General features: G+C 41.4%; 1 protein-coding gene across 4 annotated transcripts in view; it reads right to left on the bottom strand.

The window, feature by feature from the left end:
* Positions 1–22,081, bottom strand: part of SFXN1 (sideroflexin 1) — a 49,906-nt gene that overhangs the window by 10,380 nt on the left and 17,445 nt on the right. For 3 of the 4 annotated variants that reach the window (XM_024247217.3, XM_054556260.2, XM_009241300.4), the window contains exons 3-8: positions 8,968–9,138; positions 7,963–8,061; positions 6,641–6,716; positions 5,964–6,049; positions 4,579–4,706; positions 1,505–1,554 (exon numbers count right to left, since the gene is read on the bottom strand). In XM_024247217.3, the coding sequence (XP_024102985.1) occupies positions 1,505–1,554; positions 4,579–4,706; positions 5,964–6,049; positions 6,641–6,716; positions 7,963–8,061; positions 8,968–9,138 (610 nt within the window). The remainder of the gene's footprint in view (positions 1–1,504; positions 1,555–4,578; positions 4,707–5,963; positions 6,050–6,640; positions 6,717–7,962; positions 8,062–8,967; positions 9,139–22,081) is intronic. The other variant, XM_054556261.2, reaches the window with a different exon arrangement.

Below are 22,081 nucleotides of genomic sequence, written 5' to 3'. Positions count from 1 at the left end.
GTTCACAGAAGCACCAGATTTTAGGCGGTGAACTTTTTGGTTTACTGCAAAAATTTCCGTGAGTCACCTGCCCACAGCTGATGCCTTTTTTCCAGCTCTCCACTTGGGGAGAGATAAGGCGTGGGGGGATGGATGAGTCATGCTGAATGCTCCCCAAGCATCACCATTTAAAAAAGCCCAGAATGTTCAATTAGTTTCATGTTTGTGGAGGAGTCTGGTCATTTCTAAGGTAAAAGCCCAGATAAGTACCCCCTTGCAGAGGAGGCACACCTGGCCCTGGGGCAGTGGGAACAAGCAGAAGGCCAATGAAGGTGAACACCACTGCCATGGGCATCATGAGCTGCCAAGGAAGTGACCTCTTCAGGCTTTGCGGAAGAGGCATGGTGAAGCCCACCTTCACAATAGAATGTGAAAGTGTTTTGAACGTGGAAAAGTAGGGATTTTAATATAAGCTGCCTCTGTGTCTATTTTAGCAATGACTATACTATCATTTCTGTCCTGTGGTCCTCTCTACGTGGGTGAAATGCAACACCGACATATACCAGCAACCACGAACTTGGGGAGTGGTAGGTATGTATGGGTACCTTAATGGTATTTAGCCATTACTTTTTTAGAGCAATATCTCTCATTGAGGTCTGAAGGAGTACAGCTACAACCAGGCCCCCTTGTAGCCAGTGAGGTGCCAGGACTGAGCCATGAGCCATCCTGATCATCTCTCTGGACCTTCACAATGGGGTTCTGAAGCCAGTGGGCCCTTCCTTGTGGGGAGTGGGGCAGGTAGGGGGCTTCAGTGGGAAGAGTAGGCATGGTGGCACACTTCCAAATGATGATCAAAGGGTATGATATCAAGCAAAGCTAAAAAAAACCACAACTTAAGATGAAAGTGGGGAATAACACAATAGTTATTCATCTTATCATTGTGTAACAGCCTGGAACAATGCGGCAATGGTGGGCTAAGATGGGGCTAACTGCTTTTATCATTTGCCAGCTCCTTCGCATCAGAAAATGCCAAGGTACATCTACAGAAATTTCCATCTGTCACAGCAAGAAACTTATGCAACATGCCCAACTATGTCTTCTGTTCAGTGTTTGTCACTGAGATGAGACGAGAGGAACTGTGGTAACTGTTCCCAAACTGAGACCCCATGAAGCTGCTACTCCGAATGATTTTTTTCATTCCTGATAGGATGACTACTGACTTGTACACATGTCATTCCAAATTCACATCACCTCTTCATTTTTACCCAGCCAGGCATCCAATAGATGACTGTGTGTGTAACTGAGTTACAACCTCTCAATAGTGGCAGTCTTTATTTACAAAAAGCTTTTTCAAATATCTGAGATTAGAAATAAAATCTTCCTGGGAACATCTTTTTATTTACATAAGAGCCCAGGAAACTGGCCTTCAATTTCTTTACTGTTTAGGTAGGAAATAGTCTGTACAGTTTGAAATCTGAAAAGGAATAAAAAGGGTTGAGAAAATGACAAAAGGACCACAGCTTACCTTCAAAAAGGCTTTCTTTTCCAAGGTGTTCATAATGAATGGAGGGATGGCTGGAAATAAAGATAGATCCACTTAAATCTTTATTTAATGCCAATTTTCAGCTTACACTTTTTTTTCAACCGTTTGACAGAAAGCTTCCGTCACTTTTAGGCTATTTGCACTGTCACAGTAAAAACAGTTTGTAGCAATTCTTTAAATTATTACATTTGAATTCATTAAATTGAAAACTGTTCTGATTTTCTAAATTTTTGAAAATTATCATCACATCCTCTGCCAGCCAGAAAGTTTTATAATCTTGAAAAGAACTTTAAGTTTAAATAGGCAAAAATAAAAATATCAGGAACTTTTTCTTCCTGTATTAATGAAACAAAGGGTACAAGGCAGGGAGGATGGTGTAAAGAATCCTGCCTTGGAGTCAGGCAGAAACTGCTTCCGTACAGGCTAGACCAGGGGCCCCAACCTCTGGGTCATGGACTGGTATATGGATCTCTGGCCTGTTAGGAACAGGGCTGCACAGTAGGAGGAGGGCAATGGGCGAGTGAATGAAGCTTTAGCTGTATTTACAGCTGCTCCCCATTGCTTGCATTATGCCTGAGCTCTGCCTCCTGTCAGATCAGCGACCGTATTACATTCTCACAGGAGCCTGAACTCCATTGAGAACTGCACATACAAGGGATCTAGGCTGCCCGCTCCTTATGAGAATCTAGTGCCTGATGATCCGTCACTGTCTCCCATCACCCCCGGATGGGACTGCCTAGCTGCAGGAAAACAAGCTCAGGGCTCCCACTGATTCAACATGATGGTGACTTGTCTAATTATTTCATTATATATTACAATGTAATAATAATAGAACTAAAGTGCACAATACATTTAATGTGCTTGAATCATCCTGAAACCACCCCCCTGATCCCCGGTCCATGAAAAAATTGTCTTCCATGAAATGGGTCCCTGGTGCTAAAAAGGTTTGGGACCGCTGGGCTAGACCACTTGCTAGCTGGGTGACCCTGGAGAAGTTACCTAACTTCTCTGAGCCTCAGCTTTCTGTTTTCTTTTTCTATAAAATGGAGGAAATTGGATATAATAATGCATGTAAAACACTGGGTATGCAGTGGACACCATTCGTTCATTTGCTGACAACTTTTATCAGGCTAAACTGTCATATCCACTACTTCGATATGTCAATTACTCTTATAAATTGCACTAGGACAGAAAGATTGTATTTCTTCTCTGGGGACTAAATAGTGTTTAAAATAACCAAATCATTAGAAATGGATTTGTCCGTCTGGGCTGGCTGAACTCTAAGAGGAGTAAGGCAATTCAAAACAGAAAAGATCACAATCAAAAGCAAACCCAGGGCCGGACACGGACACGGTGGTTCACAACTGTAAACCTAGCGTTTTGGGAGGCCGGGGTGGGCGGATCATTTGAGCCCAGGAGTTCTAGACCAATTGGGCAACATGCCAAAACCCCGTTTCTACAAAATATATAAAAATTAGCTGGGTGTGGTGGTGCATGCCTGCAGTCCCAGCTACCTGGGAGGCTGAGGACCTGAGCCCAGGGAAGTTGAGGCTGCAGTGAGCCATATGATCACAGCACTGCACTCCAGCCTGAGGGACAGGGCAATATCCTGTCTCAAAAACAACAACGACAACAACAAAACAAACCCAGGGCAGAAGCTGGAGCTGCAACCTCGATTTCAGCAAATCTGGAAATCAGGGCTCAGTAGGCACACCGGGGTGGGCTCCATAGCCTCCTCTTAGGTTAGTGACAAACGTGCTGGTCCCTGGACTCAGGGGATACTTTCCTCATGTTTCAGGACCGTGGCTGTGCAGCCACCCCTACGGAACACATTAGCCTCAGACAGGGCACCAAGGCACTCCTGTGTTAAATCAGATAATAGCAGTTTTTCCCCAATTTGCTGGAATGTGAATATAATGTTCCTCAAAGTTTTCCTTCACGCACTTTTCTTCAACTTTTGTTGCCTGCTCTTCCTTGCCTGCTGATGAGCAGTCACAGTGACAAAAGGAATTTAAAAATCGCAAAAAAGTATTAATGGATGACTTGACAGCAGCTGATGAAGTATACTTCATTGGAGAGCTTCATTTTAATTGCCAAGTGCTGTTTGCATTCAGTTTCGATGATGAAAATTAAACACACTAATTTCTGTTTTTTTTTTTTCTGTGAAGAGCACTCTAACTCCCAGGCCCTCTGATTTCTCAGTCTGAGAACTTTCTTTAGGCCCCTGGTCTGAAGGTAGCTCTAAGCAGCCTTAGGGTGGACTAGAGATTCTCAGCAGAACTAAATACAATGTAGACTTTCTATTTTTGGTCATGCTGACCCCAGTCCCTATAGGGAAAACTGAGTAGTTGCTTGGCACACATTTTATCAGTAGCGCTCTAACCATTCCAATTTGCTCCATCAGTCCCTTCTGGTCAAAGTCCCACTGTATGGCCCTGGTCCAGCCCATCACCGCCTCTTGCCTGGGTTACTGAGGCAGCCTCCTGGACAGCCTCCACTGAACATTCTCGTTCTCCTTCAGCCCATTCTCAACCCACCACCCAGAGTCACACAGATAAAACCTAAGTCAGATTGTGCTGCTCCTGCATTCAAAACCCTGCCTGGCTTCTTACCTCTCAGACTAAAACCCAAGTGTGAAACGCCAGGGCTGCCATCCACGCTCTGCCGTCTGTGGCCTCCTGACTCCCTTCCTACTGCTCCCCACCCCTCTCACTGTGCCCCAGCTGCACCTGCACCTGTAATGCCTGCAACACACCAGGCAAACCCCTGCCTGTGGTTCCCTCTGCCAGAATATTCATCACCGATACCCACTTGGCTCACTCCCACACCTCCACCCAGTGCTCTTCCCTGGCTGCCCTACCCACACGCCCTAGCCCCCTTGCCCTCATCACCACTGCACATACTATATACTTTATTTACTTGTTTATTTTCTGCCACCCCCACTGGAAGGCAATTTCCACTAAGAGGTGCGATATTTGTGTTTGTTTTCTGGTTCACGGATCCGTGAACGCTGGTTCAACCTGTATTTATGGAATAAATGACAAAGTCCTGCTAACCCATGCCAGGGGCTGCCATGAGAATCCTGGACACGACAACTTGCGTGATGGCTTGTTTCGCAGCGTTCGCCGACTCCCCCAAGCGGTTCCCATTCTCATCTGTGACAGGAATGCCAACTTTGAGTTCCCTGCAGAGCAAAACACATACAGAGAGCTCCACCAATGCCTTCAATAAACGTCCTGAAATAGTACTATGTTGGGAAAGATCAAGCCTCTACTTAATGCAAATACCCACTCAAGTGTCATTTTTGGTACTGACACATCTATTTTTTTTTTTTTTTTTTTACAGTCTCACTCTGTTGCCCAGGCTGGAGTGTAGTGGTGCTATCTCCACTGACTGCAACCTCCGCCTCCCGGGTTCAAAGCGATTCTCCTGCCTCAGCCTCCCGAGTAGCTAGAATTACAGGTGTGTGACAGTGTGCCGGCCAATTTTTGTATTTTTGGTAGAGACGGGGTTTTGCCATGTTGGCCAGGCTGGTCTTGAACTCCTGACCTCAGGTGATCCACTCGCCTCGGCCTCCCAAAGTGCTGAGATTACAGGCATGAGCCACTGCCCCCAGCAGACACATCTATTTTTAAATACCATGGACAAGTTTAATTCTCCTTTGATAGAAATAAAAGTAAAACAACACTAGTAAACTTTTAAAACAGGGTGTACCTTTTTCAGGAACAATACAATTCAAAGGGTGGATATGCGAACTTCAATCTATGCTCATGTGCAAATTTGAGCAACTTTCCAAATAAGAAACAGATACAACACACAGCATTATTAAGTCAACAAACTTAATATGCTGACAGGGAAACAGTCACTCGCACATGGCCCTATTGTATATTTATTAACTACATTTACTAACACTAAGTATAACTTCTACCGTTACCCCTGTTTTTCGTTATCCATTCCAAAATGCTTTTGTTGTTCTTTCTTCTCCTTTAATTTTTGCCAGTTCTAAAACAATACTTCCAAACATATAGAATAATGTACTTTAAGCCCCAAAAGAAAATTCTGGAGGAAAAAAAAGGAATCTATTTTAGAGAATAAACTTTCTTTGGATAGACTTTGTCCAACCCAAGCCCAACTCAATGTAAGCTTGAGATATATCTTGTAAACTTTTTATCATACAGACACAGAAAGACTATTCCAGCATCAGCCCCCTCCCCGCACTCCTCAGTCTGCTTCAATAATCAGTAACTCATCGCTAAGCTTGTTTTATCAACATGCCCATCGTCATTGCCAACCCCACAGTATTTTGAAAGAAATCCAAGATCTCGTATAATTTCACCTATACATATTAAAACAAACATTTGAAAGTTTCAACAAAGCTATTTATTACAAGAGACTCCCCTGTCAAGCACACATCCCTACTAAGAGTGCATATTCATCTTACCTTTGCCTCATTAATGGAATATTAATGCAATTAGCAGCAGCTACGGCAGCAAAGGGAACAAAACGTCCTATCAGTGGTGAGACATGCTGCAGAGGAGAAAATTTCAAAAGCTTTATCTTATTTTTCCTGCACTAGTGAATGGAAATAACTTATTTCTTCTTGAAAACTCTGAAAAATGCAGAGTCCTATTTGCATAGAAACTCAGGCCAAGAACACTTTCAAAACTTTTCCTAGCAGTATTTGTATATTTCCCACATGGGTGTGCTGGGACCATGCAAGCTTCTAAGGCATTGTAGCTAAGTGTGGTTGCAGTAGTATGGGCTTTGGAGTGGAGAGAGAAGAGAGCGAGAGAGAGAGAGAAATGCTCTTGCCTCTCTTCAGAGCTGTGGCCTGAGGCACACTGCCCTCTGCAATGCCTCTGGGGGGCTGTCAGGATGGGTGAACATTTAGCACTTTGTACACAGAGTCAGGCACAGACCACAGTCCTGGTAGGTGTTATTGGTGACAACTCTTCCCAAACTTATTGGAAGATATAACTAAAATATGCAGCTGAAGATAAGGACTATAACAAGAAATCCCTATGACTTGAACTATTTTAAGAAATAATAGAGGGATTTAGAGCCAGGCAGGTGATCACAAATTAAGCAGCTTTATTATGGAAATAAAAATCTGAGTACCTTGGTCAATGCATTGAGTCCTAGAGCTGTTGCTACAGCACCAGTTGTTGCAGAAACGTAAGCTGTTCCCAACTCACTGAAAAGGAAAAAGGATATCGTGTAGACGACGAGGGCATGTCAGGAAACTCTGGTGCAACATTATTTGGAGAAATAAAAGGGAAATATAAAAGAGCATGATTCAGAATGAAGAGTCTACAAAACAACATTCACTATCACTCCACAAATAGGGGAATCTAAAGAAAAAGCAAGCAGATCCATAAAAAATGGGATCCTTCACACGTATCTTGACTATAACTCCAAAAAAGTAGACATATAGTCTTTGAAGTGAGTTGGTTAAAATAAATAAATAAACATACAGACTTTGTATTGGTGAGAAGGAGGGAAGCTGTGTGCAGGAAGCTATGAATACAGGGGAGTGCATATTGGGCTAAATGTTTGGGGCATATTTGCTTAAAAATATTTCTCAAAATATTAATATACACACTGAAAGCAAAAATGAAGTGCTGCCATTTAAAAAATGATATCTGAACTGTATAAAAATACTAAGTCTTATCATCCCAAAACTATAAAGCCCAAGCAATTCTCTTTTCCTTTAAAAGAAATTTTAATTGCGATAAACACCACTCGGTTGCAGATTTCAAGATCCTTTGCTCCATATAACAATAGTAGAAGAATATGGGTTGTCAAAAGCAATTTTAAGTGATAAAAAAGAGAAGCACTTTTCTTTCAAGTGTAATACAATTATGCTAACTAACATTTTTGGTTAACTAATCTTGTGAGCCTATTTTTTTTTTTTAACAGGTGACAAAAAATTAAAACTCATTGCTTTCTTTTGGACTCCACAGAGGAGCTATTTTAAAAACATATCAGATATAAAGGTCACACTGCCATGGTCTCCCCTTGATTTCTGCAGAGACCACACTTTGTCTCCTCTACTTTTAACGTTGGTGTCTGTCAACTCAGGCAGGGTAGATGGGGGAACAGCCTGTCACTTATCAGAGGCCAGACCAGTGCTGCCTGCTGTGTGTTCTACAGGGCCATGAGCTCCAGGGTGAGAAGGAGGTATCATCCTACCAGTACCTCCAAAGGCACGAGTAATGTCTGAGAAGGCAGGCTGGAAGAAGACTGTTTTCTTGATAGGGAGAGAGAAAATGAAACACTTTACTTTAAAAAAGAAAAAAAGCTACAAAAAAGGATGCTACATAATATTCTGAACAATATAAAAATATGCACACATAGGCTTTTTTAAATAGGAGAGTATCACCACTTAATAAAATGAAGGTTGGAGAACTGCAGAGAGTGGTCAAATCTCCTGGCCTTACTTGACAGTGAGGGGCGCGTCTCCACTTCTGTTGGTGTAATTGACGACGGCATTGAAGGACTGGTTAATCCACTGCCAGAACAGCACAGCCGGCGTAGTCCTAAAACAGAGCCATCCATCACATACCCACTATCACTGGGCCCAGCCGCTGCACGGAACAGAAAACGTGAACACCAGTAACCAGAGAGGAGACATACTGGGGAAGGGAGAAACCCACAAGGCCACAGGCTTAGGATCTGTTTGCTGGGCAAGCTTTTATCCTCTGGGATCATCAGTTTCCTCGTTCCGTAGATATAGATAACATCAAGCTCAGAGGGTTACTATGAGGATGAAGTAAGATAAAATTTGTAGACAGCCTGGTCCAGAATAGACATTCAATAAATGCCAGATCCCTTCTCTTGGGGAAAAAAGATACAATTTGTAGGCTAAATGGTCCTGGGCCCTCCTAACAGCACTTGCAATGCTTTATGTCTATGTCTACACATACACCTTTAATGTGCCTATATCTACACTTACACCTATACCTATATCTATATGAATGGAGTCAAAGGAGAATTTGCCTGCAGACTCTTTTATTTTCTTTCTCCACTTCACTCTCTTTTGGGGCTAAGATTTAGAAAAAAAATTCAACCTCCTTTTGAACAACTAAGAAGATGCTATTTAGCAGAGGGGAAGGGTTAAAAAAAAAAAAGAGTCCCAGAGTAGCAACATTCAAACATAATGGAACTAAAAGTGAAATGACTTTTTTTCTTTTACATCGATAATATCCCATTTTTTGTTTTTTATTGTCTTCAATTTTATTTTTTATGGTATATACTAAAGGAGTTCAACATGATGTTTTGATTCATAAGTACATTACGGAACGATTCAATCAAGCTAAATACCTTGTTTGTCACTTCATATACTTATGAAGTAATACTTATTTCAACAAAATTATTTACATACAAAAATATACTTTGAGCTTCTGTAATGGTGAACACACTGTTGCTACATATTCATAACATACCTGTAAAACGTCATCATACAACCTGTGATGGTCATGTTCATGGGAACCTGGGCTGACATTCTTCCTATCAAAATCATCTTCTCACCAGTGTCAGGATGAAAAGCTGAATCATAGATGTACTTTGCTCTCCACAATTCATTTTCTGTAAGACCAGGAGGAACAATTCCTTGCCTGAGAAAACAACAAATAATATGGCAATTGCTCATTTCAAATATCTCCCCAGTGCCCTAGAGACAAGTGGCTACAAGGTTTTAAAAGTTTATGCTCTGGCCGGGTGTGGTGGCTTATGCCTGTAATCCCAGCACTTTGGGAGGCTGAGGCAGGTGGATCACAAGGTCAAGAGATCGAGATCATCCTGGCCAAGATGGTGAAACCCGTCTCTACTAAAGACACAAAAATTAGCCAGGTGTGGTGGTGCACGCCTGTAATCCCAGCTACTCGGGAGGCTAAGGCAAGAGAATTGCTTGAATCTGGGATGCAGAGGTTACAGTGAGCCGAGATCGCACCATTGCACTCCAGCCTGGTGACAAAGCGAGACTCTGTCTCAAAAAAAAAAAAAAAAAAAAAAAAAAAGTTTATGCTCAGCTAAAACACTTGTGCCTAGATGGAGTGACAAATTTGTTACATATAGTCAGTAAAAATTTCAAAACACACAGGACAATAAACACTTAAAATGAACATTTCAGGCTGGGCACGGTGGCTTATGCCTGTAATCTCAGCACTTTGGGAGGCTGAGGCAGGAGGATTGCTTGAGCCCAGGAGTTCAAAACCAGCCTGAGCAACATGGTGACTACAAAAAAATAAAAATAAATAAAAACTAGTCAGGCATTGTGGCATATGCCTGTGGTCCCAGCTACCTGGGAGGCTGAGGCAAGAGCATCACTTGAGCCCAGGAGGTTGAGGCTGCAGTGAGCAGTGATCATACCACTGTACTCCAGCCTGGGCAGAGAAAGACGCTCTCAAAAAAAACAAACAAACAAACAAAAATCAAACCTATTCATCTCAAATTATCTGTAGTTTGGAAAAGCCAGAAAAGAAATTATATAGGGAATAGGAAAGCATTCAATTTTGAAATATTCTTCAAGTGACATATTTTATAATGTATTTTGAATTTGTAAACTCTAAAATACTTTAAACAATTAGACAAAAGTTATGGTAATCAAGGATATTAATTCATTTTTATACCTATAGAATGAAAAGCTAGTTCAGGAAGAATTTTTTTTTTTTTTTTTTTTTTAAGACAGGGTCTCACTCTGTCACCCAGGCTGGAGTGCAATGGCATGATCTCAGCTCACCACAGCCTTGAACTGCTGAGCTCAAGTGATCCTCCCACCTCAGTTTCCTGAGTAGCTGGGACTATAGGCATGCGCCACCATGCCTGGTTAATTTTTTTGCATTTTTTGTAGACACAGGATTTCACCATGTTGCCCAGGCTGGTTCTGAACTCTTGGGCTTAGGTGATCTGCCTGCCATGGCCTCCAAAGTGCTGGATTACAGGCGTGAGCCACCATGCCCAGCCTCAGAAGACTCTCGATGAAAAAAAAAAATTAGGTACATCATTCTTCTTCCCTTTATCAAAGAAGCACATATTCATTGTCAAAAATTGAGAAAATACAGGAATCCATTAGAGCAATTAAAATCACTCGAGTCTTTACCTAATCATCTCCACTGGTAATGTTTTCATGCGTATATTTTCAGTCTCTCTTCTAGAATCTAAAAGTGATGTGTTTACTTAAAGGCATCACACCAGACCTGCTGCTTTATAACCACCTTCTTTATTCAGTAATATACTGTAAACGATTTCTCTGTGTCTTCAGATATTCTTCTATATAATCTATACTGGGTTGAACAGTGTCTCTCCCAAAACTCATGTCCACCTGCAACCTCAGAATGTGACCCTATTTGGAAATGGGGTCTTTGCAGATGCAATTAGTTCAAATGGCATACTGGATTAGAGTGGTCCCTAAATTCAATGAATGGTGTCCTCATAGGAAGGCCATGTGCATTCAGACACAGCAGAAGGCCAAGTGATGGAGGCAGAGATGACAGCAATGTACCCATAAGCCAAGGTGCACCAAAACATTCCTAGAGCCTCTAGAACCTTGGAAGCCCCAAGGAAGGATTCTTAGAGGGAGCACGGCCCTGTTGACACCTTGATATCAGACCTCGAGCCTCCGTAACTGTGAGGCTCAAGTTGGCGGCAATTTGTTATGGCAGCCTTAAGAAATTAATAGGCTGGGTGTGGTGGCTCACGAGGTCAGGAGTTCAAGACCAGCCTGGCCAACATGGTGAAAACCCATCTCTACTAAAAATACAGAAATTAGCCAGGTGCAGTGGCAGGTGCCTATAATCCCAGCTGCTCAGGAGGCTGAGGCAGGAGAATCACTTGAACCTGGGGGGCGGAGGTTGCAGTAAGCTGAGATTGCGCTACTGCACTCCAGCCTGGGCAACAGAGTGAGACTCTGTCTCAGAAAAAAAGAAATGAATACACCATCTTTTTAAGTACTTTATAGTATTCTCCTATATGATTATAAGATACTGCAATATATACCAATCTCCTAGTGTTGGGCATATTAAGTGCTTCTAATTTTACTCCACTTGTAAAGGATGAGGAAGTAAATAAATCCTCATACATAAATCTATCCCCACATTCAAGATTATTCTGAAAGAAATGAGTAAATTTGCTGGAACAAAAGCTATGTACAACATTAAAACTTTGGCTATGTCTTCTATCTTTTTTCTCTACTTGACTAGTCTTTTTTTAAAAAATCACCATCCACAGCAGCATCATTGTTATTTATGTAATTTGTACGCATACTTGATACACTGCGATTAACCCCAATTTTTATTTTTTTGGTTGTGTTATCTGCTGTCCTGAAAATTATTATTTTTATGTAATCAGGTAGGAATAAAGTTTCTATCTAGAAAGATTATACAAATGTTCACCGATATTTCTAGCATTCTCAGAATAGTTGTTTTCTTTTTGTCATTTAGGTTTTTAATGAATTTGGAATTTATCTTAATATGAAAATGTGGACCCAGCGCAATGGCTCACGCCTGTAATCCCAGCACTCTGGGAGGCCGAGGTGGGCAGATCACCTGAGGTCAGGAGTTTGACACCAGCCTGGCTAACATGGTGAAATCCCATTTCTACTAAAAAATATAAAACTTAGCCGGGCATGGTGGCAGGCACCTGTAATCCCAGCTACTCGGAGGGCTGAGGCAGAATTGCTTGAACCCGGGAGGCGGAGACTGCAGTGAGTCAAGACAGTGCTGCTGCACTCCAGCCTGGACAAGAACGAAACTAAGTCTCAAAAGAAAAGAAAATAAAATGTGAAACGTTCTTAATTTTCTCTTTCGGCTGGCCTGCATCAGTTGAAAGTTTGTGAATATTAGCCTTGATTTCTAGATTTTCTATTGTGTTTCCACTTATCTACACATTCTGATGCCAATACCCACCATTTTAACTTGACAGTCAATTTTAATGTTGGGTAGAGCAACCGTCCCACACGCTATTCTTCTTTTTGTTTTTCTAAAATGCTTTATACTAATTTATTCTCCCAGATAAACCTTAGAATTATTATTATTATTATTATTATTATTATTGAGACGGAGTTGCGCTCTTGTCGCCCAGGCTGGAGTGCAATGGTGCGATCTTGGCTCACTGCAACCTCCGCCTCCTGGGTTCAAGTGATGCTCCTGCCCCAGCCTCCCGGGTAACTGGGATTACAGGCACCTGCCACCACAGTCAGCTTTTTTTTTTGTATTTTTAGTAGAGATGGGGTTTCACCATGTTGGCCAGGCTGGTCTTGAACTCTTGACCTCAGGTGATGCCCCTGCCTCGGACTCCCAAAGTGCTGGGATAACAGGCATGAGTCACTGCACCCGGTCAGAATTATTTTATCAATTTTACAGGTGATCACAATTGTAATTTGACTGAAATTGTATTAATCTGGAGAAAACTGACACCGCTACACTCTCCAGCCTTTCTACCCAGGCACATTTCTCCATTTCTCCATTTACTCAAACTTAACATGATTCCAGATGTTTTCATCATTGACGCAAATTTCTGGGTACGTTTCTTCCCACGTACTTTACATTTTTAAAAAATTGTTCTGGCCGGACGCAATGGCTCATGCCTGTAATCCCAGTACGTTGGGAGACCGAGGCAGGTGGATCACGAGGTCAGGAGATCAAGACCATCCTGGCTAACATTGTGAAACCACATCTCTACTAAAAATACAAAAAATCAGCTGGGCGTGGTGGCGGGCGCCTCTAGCCCCAGCTGTTCAGGAGGCTGAGGCAGGAGAATGGCGTGAACCTGGGAGGCGGAGCTTGCAGTGAGCCGAGATTGCGCCACTGCACTCCAGCCTGGGCGACAGAGCAAGACTCCGTCTCAAAAAAAAAAAAAAAATTGTTCTTATGAAGTGAATAAAAAACAATGTCTAATTGCTTGTTGCTGTTATACAGGCAACTACTGTTGTTTTGTGTCTATTGTAAGTAGCCCCCTCATTGTATTTTAATTTGTTCTATGGTTTTTCAGTTGGTTATGGTCTCTTTTTTTTTTTTTTTTTTTTTTTTTGAGATGGAGTCTTGCTCTGTTGCCAGACTGGAGTGCAGGCATGCAATGTTGGCTCACTGCAACCTTCACCTCCCAGGTTCAAGTGCTTCTCCTGCCTCAGCCTCTGGAGTACCTGGGACTACAGGTGTGCGCCACCACGCCCGTCTAGTTTTTGTATTTGTAGTAGAGATGGGGTTTCACCACGTTGGCCAGGCTGGTGTTGAACTCCTGACCTCAGGTGATTTGCCTGCCCTGGCCTCCCAAAGTGCTGGGATTACAGGCGTGAGCCACCTCGCCCGGCCGAGTATTCTCATACATATTACATACATTATGGAAAAAAAAGAAAGGGCTCATGTCCAAGTTTGGGAAAAATGATTAAGTAGCTTTATTTTCACTCCTGGACTTTTTGGAAACTTTGAACAGTTAATAGAATGTGACATTCTCAAGAGTGGAATGCAAACTTTCTCAAATTTGACTACCAAAACCCTCTCCCTTTTTCTCTCTGCCTCCCTTGATCCCTCTCTCCCTTCCCCCGCCCCCCTCTTTTCTTTCTCTAAGTATTCCATAGGATTTCCTTTTTTTTTTTTTTTTTTGAGATGGAGTGTCACTCTTGTTTCCCAAGCTGGAGTGCAATGGCGCAATCTCGGCCCACTGCAACCTCTGCCTCCCGGGTTCAAGCAAGTCTCGTGCCTCAGCCTCCCGAGTAGCTGGGATTACAGGTGCGTGCCACCATGCCTGGGTAATTTTTTGTATTTTTAGTAGAAACAGGGTTTCACCACGTTAGTCAGGCTGGTCTCGAATTCCTGAGCTCTGGTGATCCACCCGCCTCGGCCTCCCAAAGTGTTGGGATTACAGGCGTGAGCCACCACGCCCGGCCAGGGTTCCTTTTCTTTAGAGGTCTTTTTGGGAAGTTCAGCTCTAGTGTTCCATTATTTCGTGCATTGCTCACTACCGATGTGGGATATGCATTCTTAATAATTAAAGAAGTACTACACATTATTCCTAGCTGATTATTTTATGGGAAACAGATATATAATTTTACCTTCTTTTGGGCATCTATCAAGTTGTGGCTTTTTTGCTCTGACATACTGATGTGATAAATTACATTAATAAATGTCCTAAATATAAATCACCTTTTCATTCTCGGAATAAATTCTACCAGTTCATGTTTTAACACAAGGTTGGATGTTATGTGTTGGTGTTTTATTTTGGATTTTTGCATTATCAATTTGTAAGACAGGCCATTGTTTCTTTTTGTATTTTTTTTTTTTATCATTTATTGTATCAGGGTTGCAATGAATCGGGAAGCATTTCCTTTTTTCCTATGATCTCGTAACACTTTAAAATTAAATCAGCTTTATTGAGGTATAATTTAAATGCCATAAAAGTCATCCACTTTAAGTGTCCAATTTGATGTTTTGAAAAAATGTACTCAGTGATGTAACCGCCCCAGAATTGTGGTACAGGATATTTCCATGTCTCCAACAGTTCCCTTGGGCCCCTCTGGAGTTACTTCCTCACTTCCTGCCAGCCAATGGATCTATTTTCTAACACTATATTACCTTTTCAAGAATTTCACACAAATGGAATGATACAGTGAGTGGATATATATTTTGTGTATTTTGTGTCTGACCTCTTTCACTTTGCATAATGCTTTTGAGATGCACCCTGTTGTTTATATGAGTTGGTTAATCCGTTCGATGGATGGATGTACCAGTTATTTATTTATTTATTATTATTATTATTTTGAGATGGAGTTTTGCTCTTGTTGCCCAGGCTGGAGTGCAATGGCATGATCTTGGCTCACTGCAACCTTTGCTTCCCGGGTTCAAGCGATTCTCCTGCCTCAGCCTCCCAAGTAGCTGGGATTACAGGCATGTGCCACCACGACTGGCTAATTTTTTATATTTTTAGTAGAGACAGGGTTTCTCCATGTTGTCCAGGCTGGTCTTGAACTCCTGAGCTCAGGCGATCCTCTCGCCTCCGCCTCCCAAAGTGCTGGGATTACAGGCATGAGCCACTGTGCCCGGCCAGTACCAGTTATTTATCAATTCTCTTTTTAGTTATTATGAAACTGCTTTTGCAAAATTATAACTAAGGAAATTATGACAGTGAAAGAAATCAGAACTAACCAACTCTATCTTGCTTGTAATCCTTAAGCTGTCCTTGTTCATTCCTGGGCATAGGCTGAACTAACCTTGGGAAGGAATTCAGTTCATGGTCTGACTCTGAAACAAAATTGGTAACACCCCCCAAAACCCTCGTCTTGCCTGGGGTCCAGTCTGTCTTTACAGGACTACCAAATTAGCTACAAGATTAGAATTTACAGTTTAGAGGTCATGCAATCTCTGGCTTCAAGAATCTGAACCTCCCCAAATTGCTCCTGGGGCTAACATCACTGTATTGTAAAACCTAAGATCAGTGCTTGAGATGTTTTGCACTTTGGATCAGCTGACACCATCCAGACCAGTAATCTGGCCCAACAAGTTCTGCCATCGCACCCAGGAAGAGAAAACATTAAAAAACCTCGCTTTGACCCTCTATGATTCCATCTCCAACCTGACCAATCAGCACTCCCCACTTCCCAAGCCCCTATCTGCCAAATTTTCTTTAAAAACTCTGATCACCGAATGCTCGGGGAGACTGATTTGAATAATAATAAAACTCCGGTCTCCCTCACAGTTGGCTCTGCGTGAATTACTCTTTCTCCATTGCAATTCCCGTCTTGATAAATCGGTTCTGTCTAGGCAGCAGGTAAGGTGAACCCACTGGGTGATTATGAAGTAGGTGTGAAGTAGCATCTTCTTGTGGATTTGCATTTCCCTAGTAACTAATATGCTGAGCATAGTTCCATATGCTTACTTGCTATTCCTGTATTTTCTATGGTGAAGTGTCCTCAGTCTACTCAAATCTTTTGTCCATTTAAAAAAATTGGGTTGAGTAATTACTGGATGGATATAGTTCAAGTGATATAGTTCAATATTGATAGAGTTCTTTATATCTTCTGGATACAAATTCTTCATGAGATATAAGTTTTGCAAATATTTTCCTTCAGTCTGTGAATTGCATTTTTATTTTCTAAACAGTGTCTTCTGTCATAAAAAGACTTTACTTTTGATAAAGTCCAATTTATCAGTGTTTTTCTCTTCTTTCCATTTCAATTGATCATTGTTCATTCTTATATCTTATCTAAGAAATTTTTGCCCATACTGCCGGGCGCGGTGGCTCCCGCTTGTAATCCCAGCACTTTGGGAGGCCGAGGCGGGTGGATCACGAGGTCAGGAGATCGAGACCATCCTGGCTAACACAGTGAAACCCTATCTCTATTAAAAATACAAAAAATTAGCTGGGCGTGGTGGCACACGCCTGTAATCCCAGCTACTCAGGAGGCTTAGGCAGGAGAATAGCTTGAACCTGGGAGGCGGAGGTTGCAGTGAGCTGAGATCGTGCCACTGCACTCCAGCCTGGGTGACAGAGCGAGACTCTGTCTCAAAAAAAAAAAAAAAAAAAATCTTTGCCCATATCAAAGTCATAAAGATTTTCTCCCGTTTTCTCTAGAAGTTGAATAGTGTTAGCTAGTATATTTAGGTCTACTATCCATTTCAAGCTAAGTTTTGTTTACAGGATGAGATAAGGATCAAGATCCATCTTTTACATAACAATCTAATTTTTCCAGAACTATTCATTGAACAGAGTATCCTTTCCTCATTGAATTATCTTGGCTCCTTGACGTAAAATCAGCTAACTATACATATTTGTGCCTATTTCAGGTTTCTCTTCTATTACATGGATCTAAATGTGTCTCCTTACAACAATGCTAAACTGTCGGTACTACGAGAGCTAATTTATAGTCAGTCTTAAGACCAGGTAGTGTGAGTTTCTCAGCCTCATTCTTTTTCAAAATTGTTTCCAATATTCTAGGCTCCCTGTATTTCCACATAAATGTTAGAAGTAGCTTGTCAGTGTCTAAAAAGAGCCTGCTGGGGTTTTGATGATTACAATGAATCTTACATCAATTTGGGAAGAGATGACATCTTAACATTATTGAGTCTTCCAATACAGGAACACTGTATATCTCTCCATTTTAAAAAAAACCCAAGCTCTGTTTTTTTTCTCTGTAATTTGTGTGAGTGTGTGTGTGTGTGTTGGTGTACAGGCATTTTCTATATTTTGTTAAAGTGATCTCCAAGTACTTAATATTTTTGTTGCTACTGAAAATGGCATTATTTAAAAAATTTCAAAATTATAGTCATTAATTGCTACTAGATAGAAATGAAATTGATTTTTTATACTGATCTTGTATCTCGTAACCTTACTAAACCCATTTATCCTAGTTGTTTTTTTTGTAAATTCTTTTTTTTTTTTCTTGAGACAGAGTTTTGCTCTTGTCACCCAGGCTGGAGTACAATGGTGCAATCTCAGCTCACTGCAACCTCCACCTCCCAGGTTCAAGTGATTCTCCTGCCTCAGCATCCCAAGTAGCTGGGATTACAGGCATGCGCCACCAGGCCTGGCTAATTTTGTATTTTTAGTAGAGACAAGGTTTCACCATGTTGGCCAGGCTGGTCTTGAACTTCTGACCTCAGGTGATCCACCCGCCTTGGCCTCCCAGAATGCTGGGATTACAGGCATGAGCCACTGCACCTGGCCTGGTAAATTCTTTCTATATAGATGATCACGTTTTCTGTGAATAAGGAAAGTTTTACTTTTTCATATCCTATCTTTGTCTTTTTTGAAAAAAAAAAGGTTTAAATTTTCTCTTATTGCCCTAGTTAGAACCTCTAGCACAATGCTGAAGAAAAGTAATGAGAGCAGAAATCCTCACCTTGCTCCCCAGTCTTAGGAGGAATGTGTTCATACTTTCACCATTAGGTTTGATGTCAGTTGTAGGGTTTTTGTAGTTGTACCTTCCCCTTCTATTCCTAGTTTGCTGACAGCTGTATCATGAATGGATGCTGGATTTTGTCTGCTTTTTCTGCATCTATTGATATGATAATATGGTTTTCTGTTTTAGTCTACTGATACAGTGATTTTTAAATGTTAAACCAATCTTGCATTCTTGTCATAACTCCACTTGAGTTCTGCTTATTTTGGGTATTGCCCTTTCTGGGTAGATTTGTTAAATTCTGTTAAGAATTTTTGTGTCTATGTTTATGAGGGGTATTAGTCATTTTTCCACTAATCCCTTTTTCTGGTTTTGCATCAGGGTATTTGTAGCTTCATGAAATGAATGATGAAGTGTTTCCTCACTCTTCTGCTTTCTGCTGGAGTTTGTGGTTTGATATCTTTTTTTTTTTTCTTGAGACAGAGTCTCACTCTGTCACCCAGGCCGGAGTGCAGTGGTGCCATCTCGGCTCACTGCAACCTCCGACTCCTGGGTACAAGCAATTCTCCTGCCTCAGCCTCCCGGGTAGCTGGGATAACAGGCATAAGCCACCACACTCGGCTAATTTCTGTATTTTCAGTAGAGACGGGGTTTCACCATGTTGGCCAGGATGGTCTCGAACTCCCGGCCTCAGGTGATTCGCCCGCCTCAGCCTCCCAAAGTGCTGGGATTACAGGCGTGAGTCACTGCGCCTGGCCGGTTTGATATTCTTCCTGTGAAAAAATTCTTTCTTTACCTGTGTAAAGCCATCTGGCCTTTGAGATTTTTGTGGGAAAGATTTTTATTTTATTACCATCTTGCTATTTGTTTTCTGTTTGTCTCATCTCCTCCTCATTCCTTTTTTCCCCCCTTTCCCTGCCTTCTTTTGGATTGAGTCAATTTTGGTAACCTATATACTGTATTCATAGAATGTTACATATTTCACTAAGATTTTTAAAATCTTTAGCAAAAAAGCTATATAGTAGGCTTTATTTTTATATTCTATTTCTCTTTTAGGTAGCTTTCTTACTCCTTTTGTTATATATTTTGAGTTTTATTTGTTTCCTTTAGATTGGTTAGACTTACCAGAGGCTTATCCTTTTCTGGATTTATCAAAGGACAGTTTCTTACATTTATGTTTTAATCCTATTAATTAATTTCTGGCTTTTAAAATGAACTCCTCTCTGTTTTGAAAAGCAGTGTAGGTAGCAGTTAACAGCATGAACTCTGCGGTCAGATCGTCTGGGTTTTAATCCTGGCTCTACCACCTACTGCAGCAGGATTCTGTTACTGCCTCCATTTCTTAATCTGAAAAATGGAAATAACATTATCTACCTTCAAAGCTTGTGAGGGTTAAATTAGTAAATGTGAAATGATTAAAGCAGTCAGTATCCAGCACTCAGGAAGTACCTTGCAGGGTTTACTATTTTCCTATTATTCTGTTGTTCTCTAATTTCTTAGGCTGGATTCTCAGTTCATTCATTGTTGGCTTTTATTGTTTAATCACAGAGATATGTAAAGCTATAAACTTTCCCCTGAGTACAATTCCTTAAGGTTTCTTATTAATTTTCTCATTGTTTTTACTTTGTAATTTTATTTTTTTTTGTTTTGATCAAAGAATTAAAAGAGCATAAAAATTCTAATGTGATTAGATGATCTATCAAAGATGATAAAAGGTATGTTAGAATTTCCTACTACAATTGTGTTTTTTTTTCTTTTTGAGACGGAGTTTTGCTCTTGTCACCTGCAGTGGAGTGCAGTGGCGCGATCTCAGCTCACTACAACCTCCGCCTCCTGGATTCAAGCAATTCTCCTGCCTCAGCCTCCCGAGTAGCTGGGATTACAGGTGCCCGCCACCACACCCGGCTAACTTTTTGTGTTTTTTGTACAGACAGGATTTCACCATGTTGGCCAGGCTGCTCTCGAACTCCTAACCCGAGGTGATCTACCCGCCTCGGCCTTAAAAAATGCTGGGATTACAGGCATGGGTCACTGCGCCCGGCCCTATGATTGTGTTTTAATCGAGTTCTATTTGTATTGCTAACCACCCTTTCTTTGTATATTTTGATGGAACACCACCGGCTCATGAATACTGTCTGTTCGGCATTCACTATATCTTTATCAATATCAAAATATTTCGATCTATTTGCCTAGAATTGTAATTTCTTACTTTTTATTTGCAATTACCTTTGTCCTGATTTTTAATGTTAGCCATTTTTATTACTTTCTTTTTGGTTCATATAGCATTGTTCAAATAGCATTGTGGGAATCCCACTAGAACTATATATTGGCAGTCATACTTAAAACATGGTATCTCTTCAACCCTAACTAGCCCTTGAACTAATCTGCCCTGAAGGCTGATGGCTGATTTATCTCTTGATGGGGAGGTAGGAAACTCTGAGTTATTTCTTACATACTGATTTAACAACTGGCTTACTAATTTATATATATAAAAATATACAGGCGAGGCATGGTGGCTCACGCCTGTAATTCCAGGACTTTGGGAGGCTGAGGTGGGCAGATCACTTGAGTCCAGGAGTTCAAAACCAGCCTGGCCAACATCGTGAAACACCATCTGTACTAAAAACACGAAAATTAGCTGGGCATGGTGGCAGGCGCCCGTAATTCCAGCTACTTGGGAGGCTGAGGCAGGAAGAATTGCTTGAACCCGGGAGGCGGACGTTGCAGTGAGCTGGCGCACCACTGCACTCTAGCCTGGGTGACCAAGCAAGACTCTGTCTCAAAAAAAAAAAAAAAAAAAGAAAGAGTATATATCAGCACAGAACCTAACAAATACTCCAAAGCTAATTTGGAACAGGCCTAGGCAATTTATCACCCAGACTTTAAGAGTCTATATGCTTTAAAAAGGTGAAGAGAAAAAAAAGGGAGACATTTAGGGATTTTTGGAAAAATGTACTGTAATTTCGTAAGTACAATTACATCATGCAAGCTTCAGGTATTCTAAGTGGGATGTCATATCATCACTGAGCTTTTTAAGTGTTTCCACCCAATTTTAAAGTCTTTGATTTGATTTAAAAAATTTTTAATTTGTTGTTATGTTAGTAAATTATCAAGGCTTACAATTTTCTGTTCGTGCATATTCTACTAACTTTAAAATGAAACATGTTAATGCATTTATTGAATATAGTAAGGAGCAAAATCATGTATATTTCTGAGTTTTGTTCCTATTTGAGACAAGATGTTTTAATTCTTCCATTTCCTTTTTGTTTTTTGACACTACAATCTAGGGCTTTAGATACAGACAGCTATTAGTATTTTTTTTTTTTGAGATGGAGTCTCACTCTGTTGCCCAGGCTGGAGTGCAGAGAGCGATCTCGGCTCACTGCAACCTCTGCCTCCCGGGTTCAAGAGATTCTCCTGCCTCAGCCTCCCGAGCTGGGATTACAGGTGCGCGTCACCATGCCTGGCTATCTATTACAATTTTTTATAAAACACTTTTAAGGCCAGGCGCAGTGGCTCATGCCTGTAACCCCACCACTTTGGGAGGCTGAGGAGGGTGGATCACTTGAGGTCAGGAGTTTGAGACCAGCCTGACCAACATGGAGAAAGCCCGTCTCTACTAAAAATACAAAATTAGTCAGGTGTGGTGGCACATGCCTGTAATCCCAGCTACTCGGGAGGCTGAGGCAGAAGAATCGCTTGAACCTGGGAGGCGGAGGTTGCCGTGA

Source organism: Pongo abelii, chromosome 4 (assembly GCF_028885655.2).
Source record: "Pongo abelii isolate AG06213 chromosome 4, NHGRI_mPonAbe1-v2.0_pri, whole genome shotgun sequence".
NCBI classification, from domain to species: domain Eukaryota; kingdom Metazoa; phylum Chordata; class Mammalia; order Primates; family Hominidae; genus Pongo; species Pongo abelii.
This window is presented reverse-complemented; position numbering and strand designations above follow the sequence as displayed.